The 27,328-nt window shown below is 37.1% G+C and overlaps 1 protein-coding gene across 2 annotated transcripts in view; it reads right to left on the minus strand.

The window, feature by feature from the left end:
• Nucleotides 1–27,328, minus strand: part of SMURF2 (SMAD specific E3 ubiquitin protein ligase 2) — a 95,161-nt gene that overhangs the window by 28,941 nt on the left and 38,892 nt on the right. For both annotated transcript variants that reach the window (XM_037495244.2, XM_037495243.2), the window contains exons 2-8: nt 25,881–25,919; nt 20,993–21,101; nt 12,859–12,992; nt 10,094–10,159; nt 4,770–4,854; nt 2,267–2,350; nt 508–710 (exon numbers count right to left, since the gene is read on the minus strand). In XM_037495244.2, the coding sequence (XP_037351141.1) occupies nt 508–710; nt 2,267–2,350; nt 4,770–4,854; nt 10,094–10,159; nt 12,859–12,992; nt 20,993–21,101; nt 25,881–25,919 (720 nt within the window). The remainder of the gene's footprint in view (nt 1–507; nt 711–2,266; nt 2,351–4,769; nt 4,855–10,093; nt 10,160–12,858; nt 12,993–20,992; nt 21,102–25,880; nt 25,920–27,328) is intronic.

Genomic DNA, 27,328 nt, shown 5'->3' on the forward strand with positions numbered 1-27,328 from the left:
CAGTGACTAAGTCATTAACAACAATAACCCACTCAAATAACCCAAAACTATAGATAATACAAATATATAAATAGCATCAGAAACATGCCTTGAAATTATTTCTAAAAATGTATGCCTAGAAAATTACACTGGAGGGCCGCTGTCAGATCACCACTACCAGTAACAACACCATCTCACCTTTACACAGTGCTTAATTACAAAGTAGTCTCATACTGTTTCATATGCTCCTCACAATATCCTGGTGACAAGGAGAGGCAATATTTAAACCATTTCGTTACAAGAGAGCAAAAAGGCTGATATTAAATGACTAGCCCAGTTCAAACTATTGGTTAGGTAGTTTTCTAACACTTCCAAGACTAAGTTAGGAAGTTTTACATTTACTTTTATTTTCATGCAGAATCCCTAAACCCAGATTAACAAATTCTTTAAAAGTTGATTTCCTGACTTTTCTTAGCAAGCTGAAATCAGCAAACCACATTGTATTTTTCCTCTGCTAGTTGTCATTACCATAGCCTTCTGGTAGGTCTGGAGGAGTATGTAAATGTGTCCTGCTCATGTAATTTCTATGTCGTTGTGACCTGACTCTCCTCTCTGCCAGCCTGGGATCTGAAGACTGTCCACATGTTGCACCATTTGTTCCACTAATTGGAGTGTTCTCATCAACAAAGCAGCTAAGAGGTCTGCCAGGACTAGAGTATTCAGATGCCGGTCTATTGAAAAGTAACAGGGAAAAAAAGTTACTCAACTCAGATATCATATGTAGAGTTCTCTAGACAATGTTTGTATTGCAGTAACAATCATAAGAAAATGGAATGATTAATACAAAGAAAGATTTCAAGAAACCCTGAATAAAAGCAAGCCTGAATGAAGCCTCCTTAAGTACCAAACAAACTTAAGTGATAAGCAGGTTGTCAATAACACACTTAAATCACTTTATAATGATTTTAACTACATTGTATATGAAATTCTCATATATTTGTAGATTTGAGTACTAGCTTGCAAAGCACTATTCCATTTTGCTACAACCCACCTCCCGGATCTGACTTCACACCAATTCCCCATTCTGCTTCTGTCACACTGGCATTCTTGTTGCCTGAACTTCCTAAGGCCTTTCTACCTTTACTCCTGGAGAGTATTTTCTTTCCAGCTAGACTGTTTTCTTCTATTCTCCCTAGGTCAGGCTCTTTTTTGTCAATCACACAACAGAGTAAACGTAAATGTTGCCTTTAAGAGGTTCTTCCTGACCTGAGAATCTAAAGCAGTCATCCAGGAATTTGATTATATACCATTTTATCCCTCAGCATAGCAATTATTTCTGGAACTTTTCTTCTTGCCATTCTCATAATGTCTTCTCCCACTATAATCTTTACTGAATATAATCTGCCCAGTTTGCTCTTATATCTATGCAGGCTATAAATACTTGTTAATGAATGAAGGAAAGATGATAGTTTATCTCTTCAGAGCTTCCATCTATTTTAAGTTATTCAAACCACAGGGACAATCGAGTTAATTTTTAAACTAACATTTACAACAACAATCAACTTTATACATGTGGAAATTAAAATCAATTTTATCAGTTAAATGAGTCAGAAGGAAATAGACTTCACAAAAAAGCCTGACACAAGGTCACATTCATACATGCTGAGATACAATAAAAATGGGCTCTGACTTCAATAAAATCTTTGGCAGTGTAATACTAGAAGTACAACTCCTAAAAAAGCATTTTTTAAAAATGGCAATATAAGCTAAGCTTTTACCTGAGAACCGTAACATTGAGAAGACTTTGTGATTTAATGAGTTAACCAATTAACTCCAATAAATAAAAATTTGTATAGCTAATGAAAAGCATTTCATGTTCTATGCCAGATACCAGTCCTGCTCAGAAAGAGGGTAAATATAAAAAGCTGAGTAGTGGTGGCAAATAAAATTTGTTCTTATTTTAAAAAATAAAAAGTACACTCAGCTACTTATCCTATTCATTTTCAGTTACTTAAAAACCAATTCTTCACAGTTTCTAAAAAAATATCTTGTATCCTCTTATCTTTGTATACATTAAGTTCCATAAAGAAATGCCTTTCTTCCTTGTTCACTGTTAGGATGACCTGCTAAACAATCTTCATTGAAAAAAAAACTTTCAAAAATAATAATGGCACTTACTGTAAGATTTACTGATCTATAGCAATATAAACCAAGAAATCTAGTAAAGCTGATAGGCATACAGAAAGAAATGACTTCAAAGCATATCAAAACATTTGTATGTTCTTACCGTGTTGGACGTTCCCACTGTGTAGTTCTTGTTATGTGGTTTAGATACTGAATTCTTCCAGAAGCAGTTCGCCTTTCTTCCCAGCTTGGAGAAAAATATTGAGAGATAAGGTGTTAATGGGAAGCTGGAAATAGAATGTTTTTACTGCAATAACCAAGGAAGGAAGACATCTGTTGTTATGAATCAGGAATGACAGACTAAAAGACCAATACACAGAATACAGGAAATTTTTCCACTTATTTTAGACTGTGTATCTCCTGGAATTCTTAAGCTTCTGAGATATTTACATTGAAGTCTGACATTTTCCATCAACCAGACTCAAAATTTTCAAAAATGTCAACAATGGTCAATTAAATTATATTAACTTCTCCACAATTTAGTGGGGAAAAAAATGACCATACTAAAAATAAAAATCACACATAAAATTTTAAAAATTAAATTTCATTAGAAAAGTATATATATAAAAGCTTTTCTTTTTTTTTTTTTAGGATTAACTTTTTTTTTTTTTAAATAAAGGCATGTTTTATTTATTTATTTGTTTGTTTGTTTGTTTTGTTTTGTTTTGTTTATACATGCACTGGGTACAGTCAGAAGCGCGGGAGGGTGAGAGAATTCACCAGAGCCAGAGCGGGGAGCAGAGCAGGCAGAAGGACCGAAGTACACTGCTGAGGGGAGCAGTGGGCGGCAGGAGAGGTCTGCGCGCCATGTGGGACCCTCCTCCGGTGGTAGGGGAGCAGCCGGGGATCGAACTGGCGCCACAGAGGCCATGGGCAACTTCGCAACCCAACGCTCAACCGCTGCGCCACCGGGGAGGCCCTAAAAGCTTTTCAATGTATGCAACTCACCCAAATTTTTAAAAAACCGAAGAGTGACACTTCTTCCTCAATGTCTTACTTTTTTAAAAACAAAAACCCTTTTACATATTTATTTATTTTATGCATAGAAGAACTGGGGTATAGGCCAGAGGTGCAGGGAGTGAGAGGATTCACTAGAGACAGAGTAGGGAGCAGAACAGACAGATCTACTAAAACATACTGCTGAGGGGAACAGCACGCAAGACAGGAGAGGTCTGCTGCACCATATATGGGTTAGCTCCCTGGCTGGGGATTGAACTCATAAACTCAGGCCATCATGGTGATAGCACGCTGAGACTTAACCCATATGCCACCAGGATGCCCTCTGAGTATCTTACTTTAACTGGTATAATAAAAAAAAAAATGAGCAGATAACTATTAAAATGTGGTAACTTTAATATTTCTACTAGACATAGGTTTGGAGGTCTCACAAAATAAAAAGATTCTGAAGGCTTTTTCTCCCTGTGATTATAAGAGTGTCACAAGTTTAGGATAACAACCTTTTTTGTAATTTCCATTTAAACCTGTCCCTCAAAAGCGCCATAATCTACCTCACATTTTGATAAGAGTTAACAGATACATAAAGAAGCTAAAAAATGATCTATAAACAGCTTAAATTACAGCAATGTTTAAGTTTAAACAAACTGCATAAAAGCCGTAGCGTGAATGTAAATTATATCAAAATTCAATCAATTATATACCACACTTTAAGTAGATATAATTTAATGCATGTAACTTAGACCTAAATGAAGTTAATTAAAAATAACTTTAAAAGTTAAAAATAAAATCAGAAAAGTATCAAAAAAAGAAGAATGATAAACAGTATGAACTGTGGAATCAAGGTTCGAGTTTCTGTTCCAGTTCTGCAATTTACTATGTGGTTTTTGGCAAGTCACCTTACTTTTCTGAGTCGCAGGTATTTTAACCTGCGAAATGAATGAGGGTAACAGCAATAGCAGCAGTAGTAATAGTAGCTATTTGTTTATTAAGCACTTACTCTATGCAAGACACTGTGCTAAGAGCTTTCCACAGACTACTACTTCATTTAATTCTTACAACAATTTATGGCATATGTGGCTTTTATCATCATCCTTTTTATAAACAAATACAAATCAAAACTTAAAAAGAGTTAAGCTGATTAAATTTCAGAAAGCTAGCAAAGCATAAGATTAAGGACCCAGGTGGCCTAATTCCAGAATCATGTGCTCTGAGAGTTAAATGACATAATGTATATAAAGTACTTTACTGCAGTATCTGACACAGGCGTGTTCAATAAGTATTACTATGCTATTACAACTACTATTTGCCAAATTCTCTATCCCATTCTTCTAAATACAGGAGTTTCATATGCCGCACTGACCTGTTTTCAAAAATTTATTCAAACAGTTAAGTTTTTCTTCTGAATATATGTTCATAGGAAAATTGTTATCTACCAGGAAATTCATTTATCTTCTAGTCAAAACTCTTAAAAATTATATTTAACAAAGTTAATTTATGGCTAATTTTATAAATTTCTAATTTTCCAAGTACAAGCAAAAAGTAGATTGTAGAATATATGGGCAAATTTCTCAAGTACACAATAAACACCAACATATTTCTCATTATTTTAAGAGTATTATGTAAATATTTCTCAATGCATTTTAGCTTACCCATCTGGTAAATCATTATCAAACAAACGACTGCAGTCCACAACTTGTCCTCCTGTGCCTATTCGGTCTCTGGACTGAAGACTTACTAAAACAACAAAAATATAACTAAGAGTCATACAACTAGAACAAATAATTACAATTTAAATATTTATCTTTAAGGCTATAGCTTAGCTTATTTCAGTATTTTAGAATGAACTTTTTAGTTTCTAAATTCTGTAATTTCTTTTTCCCTAAGTTTCTCCTGTAGGAATGTGGGAATTTTAAGGTTTTCTATATTTTTATCATGTTCATAGAAGAGAGTAATTCACTTTTTCCCATCTTACCAAGGCAAAGCAAGACAACTAATGAACTTAAACAGAGGCAATGCACATGAATGATAAATTTATGTATAGAGAAACTTTGAAAAGTTAACTTTGGGTTGAATTCTTGACCATCTTTTAAAAAATAGATGATTCTGGCAACAGGTCAGTCCTTCGATTCCATGAGTTAAACAGTACCTAATCATCCAGTGTAGGATAAAATCACCATTGTATACTTGAAAGTCAAGAGATATGTGAACACAAACCAGGCTCAACCTACTGAGTTTAGTGCTTGACCCTGAACAAAACTCAACATTCTTCAGGTTTAGACAATCCCAATCTGAATAACGAGGAAGTTAAGCTAAATGATATGCCTTAAATCCTAAAAGTTTTGACTTTAATTCTACTTTTTGGTGATTCTCACAAAAAAATAGAAGAGGTACAGGCAAATTTGACTATAATACAACTTTTTAAAGAATAGGTTACTATATAAAATATGTCATCTTAAGACCTTTCTAGGAAGTGTCTCAAAATTCTGAAATCTTCAAGTTCTGTAAAAACTTCAAAATTTCAATACATTGCTTCTTTATATAAGTTCTGTTTACAGAAGACAACACTTATATCTCTGAAGTAAACATCATATGAAAAATGTAATATAAAACTATATTAATCAGTTTTTTAAAAAGATTTTTTAATTTAATTTTTATACAAAAGCTGGGGCACAAGCCAGAGGCATGGGACGGTGAGAGGACCCACCAGAGACAGAGCAAGGAGCAGAACAGACAGACGACGGAAATACACCACTGAAGGGAGCAGCGGGTGCGACAGGAGAGGTCTTCCACGCCATGGGGAATCTCCCTGGCTGGCCAGGAATTGAACCCGGGCTGCAGAGGCCGAGGACAGCTTCACAGTGCTGCGCTCAATCCGCTTCACCACCGGAAAGGCCCAGTTTTTTATCAGTTTTTATACAGAAAATCTAACTGAAATGCTCACTAAAATATAATCATAGTAAAAACAATATATTTTCTCATTAACTCTGCTTAAAAAAATACTAAGGTTCAAAGCTAAAGGACTTCCTGAGCCCCAATTTACTTCTCCAGAATGCTGTATTACAAAACATCTATGCAATTTTTAAATGGGACTGTTAATAAATGTCCCAATTTTAGAAACATATAAATTGAGTCAAAGAAATACTATGTTTATCAGAACACTGTTATAACATTTAAATGCCAAAACCTAAATACCTAGTAATAAGGGACTTGCTAATTATTTACCTACCATGGATTACTACATAAAATGCTATAGAAATGAATCCATATAGCAAAAAAAAAAAAAAGAAAAAAGGAAAGAAAAGAAAAAAGAAAACCATAGGATATTCAGAACTAGTAAAAACAGGTTATTTTAAAAACTGCACGGTATAATCTCACGGTATAATCTCTTTTAATAACAAAGGAAAAGTATACATGAAGGTAATGACAATGATTGCTTATTATAGGTGCTACTTGGATAACATTTGTAATCCTTAAATCAAATCACCTCAATTTAGGAAACTGTTTTCCCTAAGTTAACAATCCAAAAAAAGTGTCAAGCTAAGTGTTCATAAATGTTTGCTAGTTTCAATATTATAACAGCAAAAAATCACTTAAAGGTCAATGATTACATTATAATATAATAACTCATCCTTTGAAAGTCATTAATTATAAATACTAATGATGGTTATAGTAAGGAAAAGAAAGCCAAACCAAGATTTTATGTTGAGTGTGATTAAGATCAATATACATGCATATAAAAATTAGAATGAATGAGATTTTTTTTTAATTTATTTATTTATTTATACATACAAGCACTGGTACAGTGAGAAGCGCGGGAGGGTGAGAGAATTCACCAGAGCCAGAGCGGGGAGCAGAGCAGGCAGAAGGACCAAAGTACACTGCTGAGGGGAGCAGCGGGCGGCAGGAGAGGTCTGCGCACCATGTGGGACCCTCCTCTGGTGGCCGGGGAGCAACTGGGGATCGAACCGGCACTGCAAAAGCTGCAGGCAGCTTCATAACCCAGCGCTCAACCACTGCACCACCGGGGAGGCCCATGAATGAGATTTTTTAAAGTTGGTATCCTAGTGTACTTTTTTTCATTTTCCAAAAAAGCATTATATACATCTATTTATAATTATCTGTAAAGGTCACCAAGAAAGAGAACTTATCCTAGTCTCAAATAACGGGATCATAATGTATAATGTATGAGTCCAACTAACCTCTATTATGAACATCAAATTCACACAAGAACTTTAAATTCAAAACACACACATTTAAAATAAGTTTTTTAATGTAGTATAGAGTCCAGTAGGGATATTTATATACACATAATAAAGAAAAGTTTGCTATTTTATAAAAGCAATTTCACACCTAGCAAAACTATTTTGATTACTACTAGACATTAGTTGGCAAGAACCACATAACAAACCAAATCAAATAGAGGAGGAACAATAAGATTTAGAAAGTTCTGATGCTAAGATATATTTTTGAGGTATTTTATACTCCCTCTCAATTTTAGAATGACAGGAATTGGGGCCTCCCTGGTGGCTCAAGGGGTTAAGCACCGCACTATGAAGTAATCCGAAGCTTCTGCAGCATGAATTTGATCCCCTGCCAGACAGGGAGCAACCCACTTGGCGCAGCAGACCTCTCCTGACTTGCCTGCCCGCTGCTCCCCTCAACAGTGAATTTCAGCCTGCCTGTTCTGTTCCCCACTCTGTCTCTTGGGAATCCTCTCACCCCTGCATCTCTGGCCTGTACCCCAGTTCTTGCATGCATAAATATATAAATCTTTAAAAAAAAAAAAATGACAAGAATTATCAAGAATGCTGTAGTGCAAACACCTCCCTGTGAAGACAGCCAATAGAGCTTTGTTATGTTGCTAATGCTGGCAATTTCCTAACTATGAACCCAATTCATTGCCTTGTAAAATGAAATTCTCTCTGATAGCTCATAATAATCAATTTTACTAAACTCTGCTCTATAATTAAGTGGTAAGATCCCTATAGCATTTTTCCTTCTTTTACAAAAAATTTTTTAAATATTTATTTATTCAAGCATACAAGAACTGGGGTACAGGCCAGAGGGGTTAGGGGGTGAGGGGTGAGAGGATTCACCAGAGACAGAGTGGAGAACAGAACAGGCAGACTGACTGAAATATACTGCTGAGGGGAGCAGCAGGCGAGTTAGAAGAGGTCCACTGAGCCATGTGAGTAGCTCCCTGGCCAGGGATCGAATTCGCGCTGCAATGGCTGCAAACAGTTTTGTAAGTTGCATCTTAACCCCTTGTGCCACCAGGGAGGCCCATCATTTTTCCTTCTTAAGACGCCTCAAAGGAGCCCACCTCAGTGTCCTATGATACCATGTATCTAGATTAAATCTCAATACATCAATTCTTAATCTAATAGAAAGTCTTTTCTCTGGGTAAATTCAAAATAGAACAGCCCATAAGGTATGGTAAAAATTCCTCCATTTTTCAATGAGTGTTATACTATCATTCCTTATTCGACTCGTCTCAAGTAGCACAGATTATTTTAAAATTATAAAGCATAAGCAAAAAGTTCAACAGAATATTCTCTTCTTATGCAAAAACCAGTTTAAGAATTATTTTTGAAAACTTTTAGTATTATATATATCCTCTCTGTCAGTGCTCTACTATCTTTATATACCTTTAAAGAATTTCTTCCTCCCTTTCTTTCGGCCAATCTATCATCTTCCAGAAATGGCAAAAATGACCAACACAAAGGGAAAGAAAGTCACTCATTGTATGTTCTCTGAGTTTTAGAAAACATAGAGTTGTTCCTTTAGCCACATACATGCAATTCTATGAGGATGATATTGTAGACATCAAGGGGATGGGCATCACTCAGAAAGGAGTCCCTGCAAATCTTACCATGGCAAAACTGGAAGCCTATAATTTTGCCCAGCATGGAGTTGGCATTGTAGTAAAACAAACAAGTAAAAGCAAAGATTCTTGCCAAAAGTATTTACGTTCACACTGCGCCTAAACAAACACTCTGACAGCTGAAAGTATCAAAGAAAATGATCAGAAAGAAAAAAGAAGGCAAAGAGAAAGGTACTTTGGTTCAACTGAGGCACCAGACTGCACCACTCAGAGAAGCACACTTTGTGAGAACCAACGGGAAGGAGCCTGAGCTGGTAGAACCCAGGACCATAAATAAATAAAATACTATGGACTATGAAAATAAATAAAAGAATTCCTTCTAAAAAGAAAACTATCGAATGGTTTCAGTTACAGGTAGAGCATAGGAAAACCAAACAAAGGGTCAGGAAAAAAAGCAAACTTGCAGCTGATCATAGACTTGAGGCAAAGAGTGAAGGAGAGGGGTTAAAAGAAGGGAGGGAAGAGGGACTATGGTGACAGTTCAAGGTGCTATGGTGGTGGGAGAACTATGGGGACTACACCCGAAGGGAGAAGAATGATTTAAGAAAATAAGTAAAAAATTTTTTTTTTAATTTTTTTAAAAATATATTTATACAAGAGCTGGGGTACAGGCCAGAGGTGTGGGAGGGCAAGAGGATTCACCAGAGACAGAGCGGAGAACAGAACAGGCAGACTAACGAAATACACTGCAGAGGGGAGCAGCAGGCGCGACAGGAGAGGTCTGCTTCGCCATGTGGGACCCTCGCCGGCTGGCCGGAATCAAACCAGCCTGAGAGGTGCAGACAGCTTCACAGCGCGGCGTTCAACTGCCTGCGCCACCAGGGGAGGCCCAATAAGTAAAAATTTTTTAAAAAGGAACTCCTTCTTATAAGACCAATAATTCTTCATACTAGGCAGCTTTTTTTCTTTATTCATAGTTTATTTTTTAAATTTATTATCCTGGATCCACTGTTGAAAACATTTACTTGATGCATATTAATGAATGATAGTACAATGAAGCTAGTGATGTACTTTGATTTAAAAGATATTGAGCACTTAGGTCAGTTTGAATGAAGCCAAAATTCACTTTACTTTAAATTCCATACTTACCTACTATCTGCCCTCTGACTGTATCATTGTCATTTGGCCCAAGTTTGCACAGATCCAACCTCTGATCTATTTCAAATCAACAACAAAAAAAGTAATTACAAATTAAAAGTAATACTAACATCTATAGAATGATAATGAATTTCCATTAAATATTATTGGAAGTCAGGTCTATCATTTACACAATCATGTTTTAATGAAGAAACATGTTTAAAATGTTTTAATAGCATATGTAATTAGTATACGTATCTCAACAAAAGTTTCAATAACAATTTCAAAAGCCATTAAAACAATGGTGTATACATTTTCAGCATGCAGTTATTTTCTCTCTTAAGATTCCAGACTACTTCAGTCTGAGTCTTGGTTTGTCACTTAATAGCTATGTTCTTAAGCAATTTATCCCTGAGTCTTATTTTTCTCATATATGAGGTATTATTTACCTTATATTTTTTAAAAAATTAAATCAGATTATTATATAAACTCTTAGTACAGTACCTGGCGCATAAGTATTCAAAAGATGTTAGTCATCATCATTATTACTTTTCATCTAACCATTTCAAATGACCCCCTCACAAACAAAGTTGAGCATTAATAAGAAGCCAAGTATAAACTGTAAGATAAGGGCTGGGGTCAGTTCTGCTACTAACTCATTTAGGTCCACTTATTTATTCTCTCATGCCTCACATATAAAACATACGAAACTGGCCTAGCCAGTTACAGTAAGGAACATGGTCTCCTAAGGCTAATTTTACTTTGTTAAAGCACTTATAACTGAATTCTTTTACAATTGCATACCATCTGTCTACTTAAATAAATGGATCATGAATTGATAAAAGGATAACATATCTTAGCCACTGTATTCGCTACTCCAGCCTGGCAGAACACTACATCAGATGCTCAATAAATGTTTGACGATTAAATATTACTGCGCGTCAGTCAAAAAGGTCATATAAGAAATACCTCTCATATCACCCTAATAAAAGAAAGCAAAAACAAGTGTGTGCATGTGTGTGTGGGGGGAGGGGGGAGACGTCAAATAAATTAAAGCAATGAAACATCCACAAACATCAGAAAGAAAAATTCATGCTCCAAAATAGCTCCTGGTTATTTAGCCAAAAATACAGACTTTTTTCCCTTTGAAAAACAAATGAACACTACTAAGTCAGCTGCACAGTGGACTTATACAGAACAATTCCTCTTCTAAGCCCTTCCATGGGTCCTGCTCCCTTTGCCAGCATGTCTTTAGCCTTGCTTCTCAGAGGACAGGATTCATGCCCTTTTTACCTCCTATCACCAAGGTTTAGAATAGTACCTGACACATTACAAGTTCAATAAATGTAGGCTTATTGAACCTGAGATAAGGTCATACATGTAATCCGTAAGTTTTCAGTTTGCCTGCTGGGTTGGTAATAAAACAGCTTATTTTGATATGCTACAATTTTTCCAATCCAACATCTTTGTGTCGGTCCCTTTTCAACTAAACAATGTGAGACATTCTCAGGAGTCCTCAAATTTCCCTAACTCGGAACTTTAAGTTCAATTTCCTCCCTTTCTCTTTTTAACAAAGCAATACTTACATATTAGGTGTGATATCACACAACACAACATTAAAAGAGGTCATCTCCTGGGGCCTTCCTTGGTGGCGCAACGGTTTAAGTGCTGGGTTGCGAAGCTGCCCGCAGCCTCTGCAGCGCCAGTTTGATCCCCGGCTGCTCCCCCACCACTGGAGGAGGGTCCCGCATGGCGCACAGACCCTCAGCAGTGTACTTTGGTCCTTCTGCCTGCTCTGCTCTCCCCTCTGGCTCTGGTGAATTCTCTCACCCTCCCGCACTTCTGACTGTACCCAGTGCTTGTATGTACGTATGTATGTATGTATAAATAAATAGATAGATAGATAAAAGAGGTCATCTCCTAATACAGCTAACATTCATGGCTAAATTTACTCTAGTTATTTATTAATTTCCTTAGCTAGATTCTATGTGAATTTGTTCAGCATAGGCATCTGAGCTAAAATCCCAAGACTAGATAAAATCCCTTGACAATGACTGCATTTTTTTAATATTATATAAAGAATTTTGTAGAAACACAAAAAAATCTATTGAAAAATATAATTCCATTTATGTCTAATACTTCCAAAAAGATACTTTGTCACCTGGTTACATCAATTATACATATGCTAAGTCAGCTTGTCAATCCAATATGGAAATCACTCCCAATGTCTAGTCTTTCAAATGCCCAAGTTGGTGTAAAACTAAGTTACAGCTAAGCAGTTAATACAACTATCTTATACTCAAAATATTTTACATTTCTATAACTAGTTTTTTCATAGCAGTTTTATATATGACTCTTATTCACTAATAATTCCCCTTTAAGTTCCACCTTTAAATATTCCAATCACCTAAAACCTACTTTGTCTCACAAATCCACCAAAAAACAGGTAAGAAATTTTAAAAAGGCATATATACTTTGAAAACTTTCTTCTTACTGTTCTAGATATTCATAATTTCTTAACACCTATAAATTCACTGGAAATTAAGCATCAGCTCTGATTTAGTTCCAGTTTTCACACATTAAAAACAATTATTTTTAAGTATAAATATATTTAAGTCTAAATAAGTCTAAATAAATTTAGACCAGAAATTTAAGCCACAGGAAGTTTTAAGTTTTGGAACCACTGCCTCCCCCCAAAAGCATATACATGTATGTTTATGAGAATGTGTATGTTCATATATATATTTAAATTTTTTAAAGCACTAGTATCTACTCACAACCAGTATCTTTTAGGCGATTGATGGCATTGGAAAGAAGACGAACACAACCAAGAAATCCAGCACCTTGTTTTTTATGGATCTTCTTGTGATTCCATACACTGATCGTAACTGAATCAGACTTTCCAATGTACCTAAAAAACAAAATAACCGCATGAGTAATTTCGCAATTACAACTTGTGTAAATTTTTTTCTATTGTTTTGTAGTGTAAAGTCACAAATGTTTCAAAGTATGGCTAGATAAGGCAAAATAGGTTATAGGTTCAATCAATTCATAGGAATGAATTTAAATTTTTTAATTTTTAAATATCTTTTTTCACATTTGTCATCCTCAGAGTAACAATTTTTGTTAGCTTACAAAAAACTTTTTTAGCTAACTGAAACTGACAATTTATGATGATTATTTCATTTCTAGAGCAAAAATCTTACAAGAACTTTTATCACAATCATCTTTCAATGACATGACCTATATTACCTCAGAAAGAACTCAGTTCATTTTCAAGAGGCATTGTCAAGGCTGACAGACCAAAAATCTGACATACCTGGTATGTTTTAAAATGTTGTAGAACAAAAGATGTTTGTAACGCTTTTCCCCTGCTTCTTTCCTGTATGCAGGCCTTGAGCTAGCAGGACTCTTGCAGATTTCACTTCACTGCCTGCAGACAAGCAGAGCAGGGAAAAGCGTTACTAAACTTGTCCATGCATATACCTGCAAGTATGTAAAAGCTCTACCACAGTCAATTGTTAACATGGTGTCAAACCATGCAAAAATATAACAGTGTCATCAGTAGAATCCTAACTATATTTCAATGATTCTAAGAGGTCAAATTTTTGGTCCAGCAACCTTGACCTTATAACAACATTCAGTAAAGCAGTAATATCAGAAAAATTCAACAAGCACACAAAAAACATAAACCACCTATGTGAGGAGTAAAACTTTTAAATGAGGAATTCACATTTGAGCCTCTGAATCCAACTATGCTTAAAGTATTTTCATTCCTGGACTTTTAACTAGGCAAGCTAATACCTCTTTAAAAAAAAAAAAAGCCTATTTAAATTTTGTTTCTGTTCTTGCAAATGAAAAGATCTGTACTAAAATATCACTTAGCATGCATGCATCAATTTTCCAATAAACCTAACAGACCTAACTGGCAAATGACTACTACTGAGACATGGCATGCCCAAATTGTAGAGCCAGAATAAAGTATTAAACAGTTAAATCACCCCAAACATCTTTAAAAATATATTAAATCAGAAAAAAATATGTATATATATATATATATTATATCAGGGCCTCCCCTGGTGGCGCAGGAGGTTGAGCACTGCATTGTGAAGCTGTCTGCAGCCTCTGCAGTGTGGGTTCAATCTAGGCCGGCTGGCGAAGGTCCTACATTGCGCAGCAGACCTCTCCTGTCGTGCCCACTGCTCCCCTCAGCAGTGTTTTTCATTAGTCTGCCTGTTCTGTTCCCTGCTCTGTCTCTGGTAAATCCTCTTACCCTCCCGCACCTCTGGCCTATACCCCGGTTCTTATATAAATAAATGAATAAATCTTTAAAATATATATATATATGTATATATATAAAATCAGTTTCTGGTAAGCTTGATTTAGATATGTTAAAATATTTGATTCCCTACTGTCTCAGAGCTGGCTTAAGCATCTGGTTGGAGGTTGGCTGTCAAGGCAGAGAGGGAAGTCTTGAGAACATACATTGAAAGCAGCAGATCCTACATAATTGAATGACTATGTGACAGTGTCTCAACAGTGGTTCAGCAAATGGACTTTACATACAAGGTACACTTGTATTGCATTATCCACTGAAGATCTGGGGTTGTCTGCTGCAGCAGTTAGCCTGCTCTAACACAGGGGACAAACCATAAATGGCCTTGTCAGTCATGGTATGAACTCTGGCTTTTATCCCAAGTAAGATGGGAAACCAGTGGGGAAGATTTAAGACAGAGGATTAACAAGATTTCAAATATGTTTTAGCAGGATCACTCTGGCTACTATACTGAGAAAGACTAGAAGTCTTGCTAGAAAAGCAAGGAGTCTAAGGCAAAGATCAACAAACTACAGCCTGTGAGCCAAGCCCAGGAGAGCACAGGGCATAGTACCATTCATATTCTCTCTCCCTTGTCTCTCTCTCGCTTTAAGGCCATTAAAAATATCAAGAGTATGTACATCTTTCCACTGACAATTTTTCTATAACAAAATCATCATTTTCTACTTGATAGATTACTCAATAATACTGGACCTAGTCTCCTTGCCACTCCTGCTTCCATCTTAGCCACTCCTCACATTATAACCAAAGTGTCCATTTAGGATTTAAATCTAATTATAACATTTCCCCACCCAACACACTGTCATTGCTCCCCACTGCTTTTAGGAAAACATTCAAGCTTATTAACAGGTATGCAAGAACCTTCATGAGCTGGTGCCAGACTTGCCTCTTTTCGCTTGTCTTTTACCACCTTCCCCTTACCTTGCTGTATATCTGAACTGTTTTCAATGACATATTCTCTCTCGCTCTGGTTCTTCACACAGACTACTTTCTGCTTCCCATCTTTTCCTTTTCTCCTACTAAATGCCTAATCTCAACAATGCTACTTTTTCTTAGAAGATCTCCCCAATGCTTCAATCGGTGGAAAAAAAAAATGTATTTCTATAGCACCCTACACTTCCCCATATTATTATCACACTGCTTATAATTTCCTATTTACTTGTCTTTAAACACCACTTAACTGGAAAACTAGACCAAAGCAGGAAGAACTGTGTCTTGGTCACTATTATAGTTGGGTCTAGGGCTAAATTTAAATCTGACTGAAACTAAAAGAAATGGCTTAAAACAATCTGATTAAGAATCAAAGGTTTAGTCAGTGAGATAGACGGTAGCTTATTATAGCTATGTTTTCAAAATTCCTGAAGGTTAAATCGAGTAGTAAAAAAAAGGTGATCTAAAATACATTTACTGAAAGCACCTAATATTTTAAAATGACACTAAGTTACATTTGCTAGTCTAAGTACTTGTACTATCTCATGTAATCTTCTATATCAATCATCTAACAGTAGGTTTTTTTTTTTGTTTGTTTTTTAAGATTTATTTATTTATTTATTTATTTGCTTACTTACTTACTTATTTATTTATACAAGCACTGGGTACAATCAGAAGCCCGGAAGGGTGAGAGAATTCACCAGAGCCAGAGCAGGGAGCAGAGCAGGCAGAAGAACCGAGGTACACTGCTGAGGGGAGCAGCAGGCGACAGGAGAGGTCTGCGCGCCATGTGGGACCCTCCTTGGGTGGCCGGGGAGCAGCCAGGGGTTGCACTGGTGCTGCAGAGGCTGCAGGCAGCTTCGCAACCCAGCGCTCAACCACTGCGCCACCGGGGAGGCCCTAACAGTAGGTGTTTTTGTTGCTGCTGGTGAAATTATCATTAGACAATTAACTGATAATCACAGTTAATTGTGATAAAGGTAGAAAGCTAAGAAGTTCTCACTTATCTTAATTCCCTACCTTTTTAAAAGTTCCTATTTACATGTTTATTAACCCCAGTTAATGAGCTGCAGTACCGAGGTGTATGCAAGAAAGCATATCCTTAGTGGTCTCCAGGTATCTTAATACAGTAATGGAAACATGACATTTGTTCACATGGGTTTAGAAGGCCAAACTGAAGTCACTGACCAGAGTCAGGGCTGAGTGGGGTACTATAAACAATTCTATAGCTAACAATCTAAAAGTAAGGAGGTGAGATGTCAGGGATAGAGGTTTTGATGGAATATCTTACATTAGTTTTTTTTTTTTTAATATTTTTTTTATAGAGGCATGTTTTTTTTATTTATTTATTTATTATTAATTATATTTGTTTGTTTGTTTTGTTTATACATGCACTGGGTACAGTCAGAAGCGCGGGAGGGTGAGAGAATTCACCAGAGCCAGAGTGGGGAGCAGAGCAGGCAGAAGGACCGAAGTACACTGCTGAGGGGAGCAGCGGGCGGCAGGAGAGGTCTGCGCGCCATGTGGGATCCTCCTCCGGTGGCCGGGGAGCAGCCGGGATTGAACCGGCGCCGCAGAGGCCGCGGGCAGCTTCGCAACCCAGCGCTCAACCGCTGCGCCACCGGGAGGCCCTTACATTAGTTTTTATAGGTAAAATGAAGTGGAACATTTTGAAGAAAAGTTGAAGCTGATGAAGAGTGACACAGAACGACTGTGAAGCTTAAAAGGCTAAGGACTTGGGAAGTCAGAATCAGTACAATTAACATTTATAATATGAAAGAGGCTGACAAAAAGCTGAAAGTTTAGAGAGCAGATAAACATGTGATAACTGGATTAGCAACCTGAAGAAAATTAAAAACTAAGCCTGCAAGGAGGTACAGCAAGAAGCAAGATTATTACTTTCCATCAAACCTCTGAAATATTTCCAAACTGTAATCTGATGGTGATGGAGGAACTGAAAGAGAGAGACTGGTAAAAATGTTTACAGGGAATGGAAAGATCTCTTGAGCCACTTCCTCCACCTAATTCATTCCCAACCCTGGTAGGAAACCAAAGGTTTATTATCTGAAACATTCTCTGCTTAGGGACACTAGGCACAACTAAGGAAGGAGGTGAAATTCCTTAACAAAACAGGGGCAACAGGGACAAGTTAACCTAACGAATGGAGGGTCTCCTAGCATAGAGCTGTAGAGTTCCAAGAACACCACTAGCATTCCAGAATACAGCAGCCCCCTGGCAGATGTTGGGGGAAAAGGATGTCCTGAACAAACTCCACAAATAGGTTTTATGGACCCCACTGCCACCCAAGACTAAAAAGACCCAAGACACCAAGGACTACAAATCCCATAATGTCATCACCACTGAAGGAAGGATTACTGGGAACTGAGGGTGGAATTAAGCAGCCAGGTTTGGTGTATAACCAGACATGTGGGCCTTGGGGCTGCTTGGTTTTTCACCAACTTTCAGCGTGCTACTGGGGTTACAGCTCAGCGAAACTGGTAGGATGCAATCATCAATTTTTCTCTCTCTCTCTTTCTCCCTGAGTTATTCCTTTCTTCATTTCCCTTTTTTGTAAATAAGCCCTTTATTAACCTTTTTGTGTATGCCTGCAGTTGAGTCTCATTATAAGTCCCTTTTATGCCTGCTCGTGAAGTACCACAGTCAGGCAACCCATTTCATATTGGGGCTGCCCTGTAACAGAAACAGGAGAATTTGATCTAATGAAAATGTCACAGTCAGACCTGATCACATTAGCAGGATGAGCAGCTCTACCCATGAGCATCAGAGTTTCCAATCAACATTTAATTACCTCCTTTAAAATATGAAAGACAGAAACTAAAACCAAATTAACAAAAAAGGGTAACTCTTAGAAATCAGAGGCAATACAAAAACAGAAGAAAACTACAATATTCATTTCTCTCATCAGAGAATATACTACATCCAAGAACTATGAGGAAATTACAAATAAGGGATAATCTGAAAGCAAAATGACCCTGGAAGTTAAAAATGTGAGAGTAGAAATTATAATAAATAGGAATACTGGAAAATAAAGTTGGAGAAACAGCTCAGATATTTCATTGTGTTTTTTTTTTAACCAGAACTAAAAGTTTTTAATTAAAACTTTTTTCCTAAAAAAGAGAGGATATCTATTCAGAAGGAATAACACTCAAATAACAGGAATTTCAGAAAAAGAGAAAGAAAATGGAGAAGATATCATCCTCAAGTGGAAAAAAAAGAAAAATTTCCAATAACTAAGGAGTTTAAGTAACCAGATTAAAAAGTTCCACTTAATACCTAGCACTATGTTTCAAATATACTAAGTTCACACCAATAATAATAATAGTAATAGTAATAATAATAATAAATTGCCTAGGCATTAGAAGAATACTATGAAATCTTGTGGTGAAAAGAAAGAAAGTACCAAAGTCAGGAAGTCATTAGAGACACTCCAAACCCGCAGTGTCCAAAATGGCAGCCACCAGCTACATGGGATACTAAGAACCTGAAACACAGCCAAGTTCAAGTTGAGGGGCTGTAAGTACAAAACAAACCCCTGACTTAAAAGACTTAGTTTAGGGCCTCCCCAGTGGCGCAGCGGTTGAGCGCTGGGCTGCGAAGCTGCCCATAGCCTCTGCAGCACCGGTTCAATCCCCAGCTGCTCCCCGGCCACCAGAGGAGGGTCCCACATGGCGTGCAGACCTCTCCTGCCGCCCGCTGCTCCCCTCAGCAGTGTACCTTGGTCCTTCTGCCTGCTCTGCTCCCCGCTCTGGCTCTGGTGAATTCTCTCACCCTCCCGCGCTTCTGACTGTACCCAGTGCTTGTATAAATAAATAAAAAAATAAATAAATCTTAAAAAAAAGTCAACTATATTTTAAAAAAATAAAAATAAATAAATAAAAGACTTAGTTTATTTTTTTATGTGTGTGTATATTATATGTAGCATAACAATAATTATTTTATATTGATTACATATTAAATGAGAATATTTTGGATATATTATTAAGCTTAATGTTTCATCTATTTCTTTTTTTTTTTTTTAAAGATTTATTTATGTATTTATTTATATAAGCACTGGGTACAGTCAGAAGCGCGGGATGGTGAGAGAATTCACCAGAGCCAGAGCGGGGAGCAGAGCAGGCAGAAGGACCAAAGCACACTGCTGAGGGAAGCAGCGGGAGGCAGGAGAGGTCTGCGCACCATGTGGGACCCTCCTCTGGTGGCCGGGGAGCAGCCGGGGATCAAACCGGTGCCGCAGAGATTGTGGGCAGCCTCGCAACCCAGCGCTCAACCGCTGCGCCACTGGGGAGGCCCTCTTTTTATTTTTTTAAATGTGGCTACTAGAAAATTTTAAATTATAGATGAGCTCCCATTATATTTCGATTCAACAGTACTGAGCTAGACCTAGAGCAATGTATTCAAAATTTACAGAGAAAATGACATCTCACCTACAAGACTCAAATTATCAATCAAGAAGACAAAATATATTTTCAAACAAGATAGCAAAGAATTTTTTTTCCATCTTTATATTCTTAAGATGACAATGGAAGACAGACTTTACCAAAACATGGCCATAAAAACAAACAAAAATAAGTCACTGGACCTAGTCAAGTCAAAAGGAAACCGCCAACAATGATAAAGCCAAGTTCCAAAACAACTGTGCAGCAAATCTTACAGAATCACAGAGCAGACTGGAGCAAAAGGACAAGAGGCTCCAGGAGGCAAATCTCCCAGAAGAAAATAAAACAAATGGAATACACCATGTGTTTGAACATGTCCACAGGAGATGTTCAATCCGGTAGGAGAGTTTAGGAATTAATTAATGAGACAGAAAATTAAACAAATAGCAAAGTAAGATAGTTATGAACTTCAAAACAAACAAAAGTTGTTGAGAAAGTAAATATGATCATTGCAGATGACATGACTCAGTTATGAATATTCACGTGATCATTGTAACGTAAGCACAGAACAATAATTTAACCAAAAAGGTTTAAATAACTACACAGGAGGGCTGGGAGAAAGGAAGGGGCATGCAGGGATTATAGAAGTGGTGATAAAAGATATCAGTTATAAAAGCTAAACATCTTTATGGTAGGAAATTTTAAAATAGCTAAAACTAAAATAAATGTAAAATCTTGAGGGACTATAAAATAAGCATAATATCCAGTAAAAGAAGAAAATACCAGAATAAACAGGCAAAGTTACTGAAAACAGTTAACTTGAGAATGGGAATCAGGAATAAGAATGGAGCAGTAACTACATTTTCCCACTCTATGTCTTACAGTACCATTTGTTCTTCCTAAAAAGGACATATACTACCATGATTTTAAAAGAAAGAACGCCTATGGGTATACCCTAATTCTGACTTCTGGTCTTATAATTGGCCTAAAGTGAATCAATACCTTTATTTAAATGAAAAATGGGGAGGGGGGTGTTTTGAGGGAGACTGACCACACTGTATATACACTTTGTTCTTCAACGGCCTATTAAGGGTCCTCATCTTCCAAAACCAGCTCTCAATAAGCCAAAATACCTACCTGCTGTGAAGACTGAATTATACCACAGATGATTTTAAGTGATTCTTTTGAAAGACTATGTCAAATGATACTGATTCAATGTTTTATGTCAAAAAAAATATTTAAACCTACAGGTCATAATGCTGATTCCACTTTGGATCAAGTGTATTCTTCACAGTATCTGTAGAATGGCATTGTCCAGATCCATCAACCACCACCTTAGCAAACGGATCAGGAAGTCCTGTGAAAAAAAGGGCAAGATTTTTTTTTCATTAAAGACTAATTTGATATGGAAGATAAAATCAATTACAACAATATTACTATTGCCTACAAAAGATTATTTTATTCTTATAAAAATTTTAACATTTAGCTAGAAATGAAGTGATCTTAAAGCTAAGATTAAAGTCAATTGTACATTAAATACCAAAATCTTCATTGCTTTTCTTGTTCATGTCTCACAACTTCCCAGCTTAAACTACAAGAAAGTCTAGAGATTACCTCCTAATGTGGAAGCTTCTACGGCTCTTACCAGCCCTTTCACCCCAGTAAGGTAAATGCTTAAAACACTACAAGCTCTCTTACAGAGTTTTCCCAAGGTTTTCCTTAGTAGTTTATTTAAAGAAAGTGCTGGTTAAGGATTTCACACAGAAAAACAGGCTACAAAGAAATCAAATTAACCAAAAGGTTTTATTAGGTAACTTAAAGAAAGTGAAATAAAGTATCTAGTACCTTGCCTTAAAAGAGCTTACTATCTAATTAGGAAAATAAGAATAAGCAAGTGTTTCTACTGATTACAAAGAAAACACTTTTAATACTATGTCAGACACTGTTCTAAATGATACTTATTAAGTCTTATATCTCACAACAACCTTATGGAACAGATACTGTTATAATTTATCTTACTGCTAAAAAACTGAGGTACAAAGAAGTTATACAAGCTGAAGGTCTCACAGTAGAGCTGTAACAGGGTGGTGCCCAGGAAAGGGGGAGGTTCCAGGTTTCCTACCCCACCCAAAAGAAGGGTGTAGCTGAGAGAGAGAAGAAGCTGCAGAGGAGACTGAGGAAGGAAGGAAGCAGGATGGAGCCAGAAGGAGACCTGGACGAGGCACATGGAGCCGAGAGACACGTGAAGAAACTGTGCTTGCCTTTTGGTCATGGACTGGGTGACACGGATGTGGGTGAGAGACCTGTGGGGAGGTGACAACGGCGGTTTTTGTCTTGATTTTGATTTTGCTCTTTTCCCTCCAGACTTGTCTGATTGTTACTGTTCCTTTTCTGTGGGTCCCCACTGGAAGATGCTTTAGACTTGTGGCAGGCTTTGGGACCTTGCTCTGGGCCAATCCTGCTTGGGTGGACTTCTACCCACGAGGGGATGGGTAATGTTGGGTGCTTGATTTAGAAACTAGATTTTTTGCCTTTCCTGTATTGTTTACTAATTGTATTAAAGTTCCTTCCCATTAAAGTCTCATATGTTTTGTGTTGATGCAGCGGAGCAGAACCCATTTAGAGTAGGCAAGTTTGCCGGGTCTGGGGTGCCCCTCTCCCTGCCCTGTAACAGATTCACTTTAGTTGAGACTCCAAACCCATGCACATACATGCTCTTAGTCACTAGCCTGCATTATACCTCTCATTTACTAAGTACTAAGTGGTTCATGCATAGAAGTCAGAGCTCAAAAAAAAAAAAAAAAGTTTGAAATTTGAACAATTTGAGGGCATGGGATTCATTTGGGCTTTAAAGGAAAAATGGGAAGAATACTTAGGAGAGTATGCTAATATCTGAAGGGCTCTAGAGTCTAACCAAAGTCTTTGTGCTAAGGTATAAATGTAAATATTGTTGGAGAGGGAAGACTGATTCATGATTTAATAAAAGAGATTTTAAAATCCAGAAAATAAAAGCTTAAAATGACTGAGGCAGTAATGAAACCATCTGAGGTTCTTGACATGGCTATATATACAATGCCATTTTTTTCTACTGGAGGTATTCAGGATAGACCAGGAAAAGAAAAGACTAGAGACAGACTATCCAATGAAGTGGTTGTGATAACATAGCAGTGGGATGAAAACTAGGGAAGTCACATGAAAAGAAAAAAGGACATGACAGTTAAGAGACTATTCTGAAATACCTAATTTGAATTTATTTTTTTAAAGATCACACTTTATTTATTTTTTTTTTTTTAAGATTCATTTATTTTTACACAAGAGCTGGGGTCCAAGGCCAGAGGCGCGAGAAGGTAAGAGGATTCACCAGAGACAGAGCGGGGAGCAGAAGAGGCAGATGACCGAAAACACTGCTGAGGGAAGCAACGGGTGAGACAGGAGAGGTCTGCTTCGCCATGTGGGAATCTCCCAGGCCAGCCAGGAATAGAACCCATGCTGCAGAGGCTGCGGACAGCTTCAGGCGCTGAGCTCAACCCGCTGCACCCTAATTTGAATTTTTAAGAAACTAGTGTCAACAGTGACACTTCAATTTCCAGCTCAAAGTAACTATGAAAATAGTGATTCTTCTGGGGAGGGGGGAGGAAGAGACTGACTAAATAAAACATTGGGATAATGAGACTTCCTATGGAGTTGAAAATGCTACAACAAAATGCTGGTATTGTTAACTAGAGAAACTCTGCGCCCTGATATCTATGCTAATCTTTTTTTTTAAGTCAGGACACTAATTTGCTAGGATTCAAGGCCAGTCAGAAATCACCAGCCAGTTTCCCAATTCTAATTCTGTGATCTGTTAACTTCAAATAAGTTAAGATCAAAATTTAAGAGTACTGGTAAGTTAGGGTATCAATCTATTGAACTACATTGTTTTGGAAGTTTAGTGCTATTCCCATTACCTCAATAATACCTATTATAAATGAGTTTAAAAGAAAAATACATTTCCCTCTACCTTCTATAAGATTAAGAATTTTCTCCTGGGATGAATCTATTCTGTCTTATTCTTTTGATTTTATTATTAAATGTATATTTGTAAGCAAAAATAATCACATTTCTACCTTTCCCTTTGAATGTTGTTTAAAGAATTAAGAACTAAGAAAAAACTTTGCCCACACAGAAACCCTAGATGTGGCTTTCTGTTCCTTAATTAAAGGAAAGTTGAAGTTACAGTCTATGTTTCTCTACTATTAAATAATAAGCATACAAGAACATGTAAAGAAAAAAAAAACTTTAAAAGAGTACATATTCTGTTATTAGGTTATTAGCAACAGGAATGAGATGGGCATTCAGTAGTCATCTAGGGAGGTAACATTAATTGGTGGAAGCAAGGACAGAGGCCACTCAGTTCTCCTGCTGTGACAAGCGGTAGGGTTTAGGCCATGTGGTACATAAATTGAATACTGCTTATAAAGTTCTTACCTGTCCCAAATTATCCTATGTAATTGCTATACAAGCCCAAGGATACCATAAAATTTTTAATAATACAGTTTTATAAAATGTCAGGTTCTATTCTAGAAAGATTGGAAGTAATCAATTTTCAAGTAGAATGAATTAATGATTTTAAAATATACCAAGAGTTTATTATTTTTTCATTAAGCCCCTGAAAATTATAATGTCATATTAAATTAGCATACAGAGTCAGTTTTGCTGGCTTGTAGAATTTAAATTTAAAAATCTAATGAATCTACTTTTTTTTTTTTTAAGATTTATTTATTTATGCACAGAAGAACTGAGTTGTAGGCCAGAGGTACGGGGGTAAAGACAGAGGTTGTCTCTGTAGACAAAGTTTTTTTTTTAGTTCTTGATTCTTTAAACAACATTCAAAGGGAAAGGTAGAAATGTGATTGTTTATTTTTGCTTACAAATATACATTTACATGCTTATTTCTATAATAGTAGGCCAGAGACAGAGTGGGGAGCAGAATAGGCAGATCTATTGAATACACTGCTGAGGGGAGCAGCGGGTGAGGCAGGAGAGGTCTGTTGCGCCACGTGGGTAGTTCCCTGGCTGGCCAGGATCGAACTTGTGCTGCAGTGGCTGGGGACAGCTTGATAGCACTGTCCTTAACCCCTGCGCCACCAGGGAGGCCCAATCTTCTCTATTTCTAACTTCAAATATTTAACATAAAAATTTTATTGTTAGAGTTTTTTACTATAAATTTTGTCATTCGTACTCAGTAATTTAAAGCTATCATAAAGCATGCTACTACAGAGTAATGATTTCAAATACACATGAGGGGGTACTTTCCAGGCCTCCCTCACAAAAACTAAGCCTAACCCTAAATAAAACAAAAAAAAATTCATAACCGATTGCGAGACTGCAAATACAGGAACCAAATGTATGCTCTGGAGTCTGGGACATAAGAGGATCTACGATCTACTGTGGCAGGGATTTCTTTTCTCCACTGTGAAAATTCTCAGCAGGCTGAAGGACATTCTGCCTTCCAAGGAATACTGACTTCATATAAAAGTTTCTTAAAAATGTTAAAGAAAGGCCTCCCTGGTGGCCCAAGGGGTTAGGATGCAACAATGAAGCTATCCGTAGCCTCTGCAGTATAAGTTCCATCCCTGGCCAGGGAGCTACCCACGCAGACCTCTCCTGACTCACCTGCTGCTCCCCTCAGCAGAGTACTCCGGTCAATCTGCCTGTTCTGTTCCCCACTCTGTCTCTGGTGGATCCTCTCACCCCCCCCCCCCCACCGCCCAAGCCTCTGGCCTGTGCCCAGCTCTTGTATGCATGAATGGATAAATCTTTAAAATATATATGCATATAAAAGAAGAAAAAAAAACAACCTCAAATCTTTTCTAGGAACCTAGTAGTATGCACACATTCAATACACACTTGTCCAAGTATATACTCATACCTGCACACACACAGACACACTTCACACAAATATGTGGGAGGGGTGGGTAAAGGGAAAGAAGCACAGAATCCTCTTAAAAATGTGATGCCAAAAGGCTCTGAATCAAAGCATTCATGAAATAACACTAAGTGTAATTCTGAACAGTTTCCTAAACTAGACAACTGCGAAAATACTATTCAAAAAATTGTTCACATAATAAACAAGATTTAAAGTTAGTTTACTTACGGAAAAAATCCTTTTTCACCAAGTTTTTTGCACAGAGTACTGTAAAGGAAACAAAAAAAAATACATGAGAAAAATTAAAATAAAATGGTAAGATTTTATTATCAAATTTTACCTTAAAACTCCATGAATAGGGCCTCCCTGGTGGCACAGGGGTTAAAGTCTCAGCACTATCTAGCTATATCACAGCCACTGCAGCATGAGTTCGATCCCCAGCCAGAGAGCTGATCCACATGAGGCAGCAGACATCTCCTGTCTTGCCTGCTGCTCTCCTCAGCGGTGTGTTTCAGTCTGCCTGCCTGTTCTGTTCCCCACTCTGTCTTTGGTGAATCCTCTCACCCTCCCCCCACCTCTGGCCTACACCTCAGTTCTTGTATGCATAAATAAAAATCAATTTTAAAAAAACTCCATGAATAATTAAACACAAACTAGAGTATTTGATATGAACACCAAAAAAATTTTTTTAAGATTTTCTTTACTTATGCATAGAAGAACTGGGGTACAGGCCAGAGGTGTTGGGGGGGGGGTGAGAGGATTCACCAGAGATGGTACGGAACACAACAGGCAGACTGACTGAAATACACTGCTGAGGGGAGCAGCAGGCAAGGCAAGAGAAGTCTGCGGGCCCCATGTGGGTAGCTCCCTAACTTCACAGTGCTGCATCTTAACCCCTTGTGCCACCAAGGAGGCCTGAAAATTTTTAAATATGTCATTTCATCTACATCTAACCCCCATGGAAACTACACAGCAGAGATAAATTACCTTCTAAATCATCTGCTCAATGACTAGATAGATCTAGTATACCTTCTAAAAAATTAAGTTAATATATTGAGCTAGAGATCCCAATCCCACATTTCTGGATTATCTTTACTCTCAGAGTCTACAGGTCAGGTATAATTCAAATATTCTGTAAATGCCTTTGTTTTCTCAAGAAATGCTTTTAAACTTTGCAAAAATCTCTTTTAGCATATTTTATTTGGGGGAGTAACTGAGAAAACCATCTGCAGAAATGCAGATAAAATAGATACTACCAATTCATTCACGTTAATTTCTTTTCTGTTTGGAAGGATTATTCATATGCAAGCACACCATGACATAATACAAGAGTAAATCCCTGCTGTAGAAATAGAGAGCCATGTTCTTATTGTTCTTATTGACCTAGACTCCTAATGAGTGGCTGTCTATGTATATTCTGAATAAAACTCCCAACTGCTCAGTATCCTCTTGCCAAAAATTCCCTTTCCTTCAAATTGGAGTTGCATTCCAATTACACTGCTGACTGGAATGAGACTTCCTGAGAAAAAGAAAAAACTCAGACATCCCATCTTCCTCCATCCCACAAAAAGACTTTATAATACTGTTGGTACAACTCAAAAGTTGCAGAGATTGTTTTCAAACAGATTTTTCTACTTTTCTTTGAACTTACATTACCTTTGTAAAATAAAACTGAA

This window comes from Talpa occidentalis, unplaced genomic scaffold (assembly GCF_014898055.3).
Source record: "Talpa occidentalis isolate TD23 unplaced genomic scaffold, MPIMG_talOcc4v2.1 talOcc4.7, whole genome shotgun sequence".
NCBI classification, from domain to species: Eukaryota; Metazoa; Chordata; class Mammalia; order Eulipotyphla; family Talpidae; genus Talpa; species Talpa occidentalis.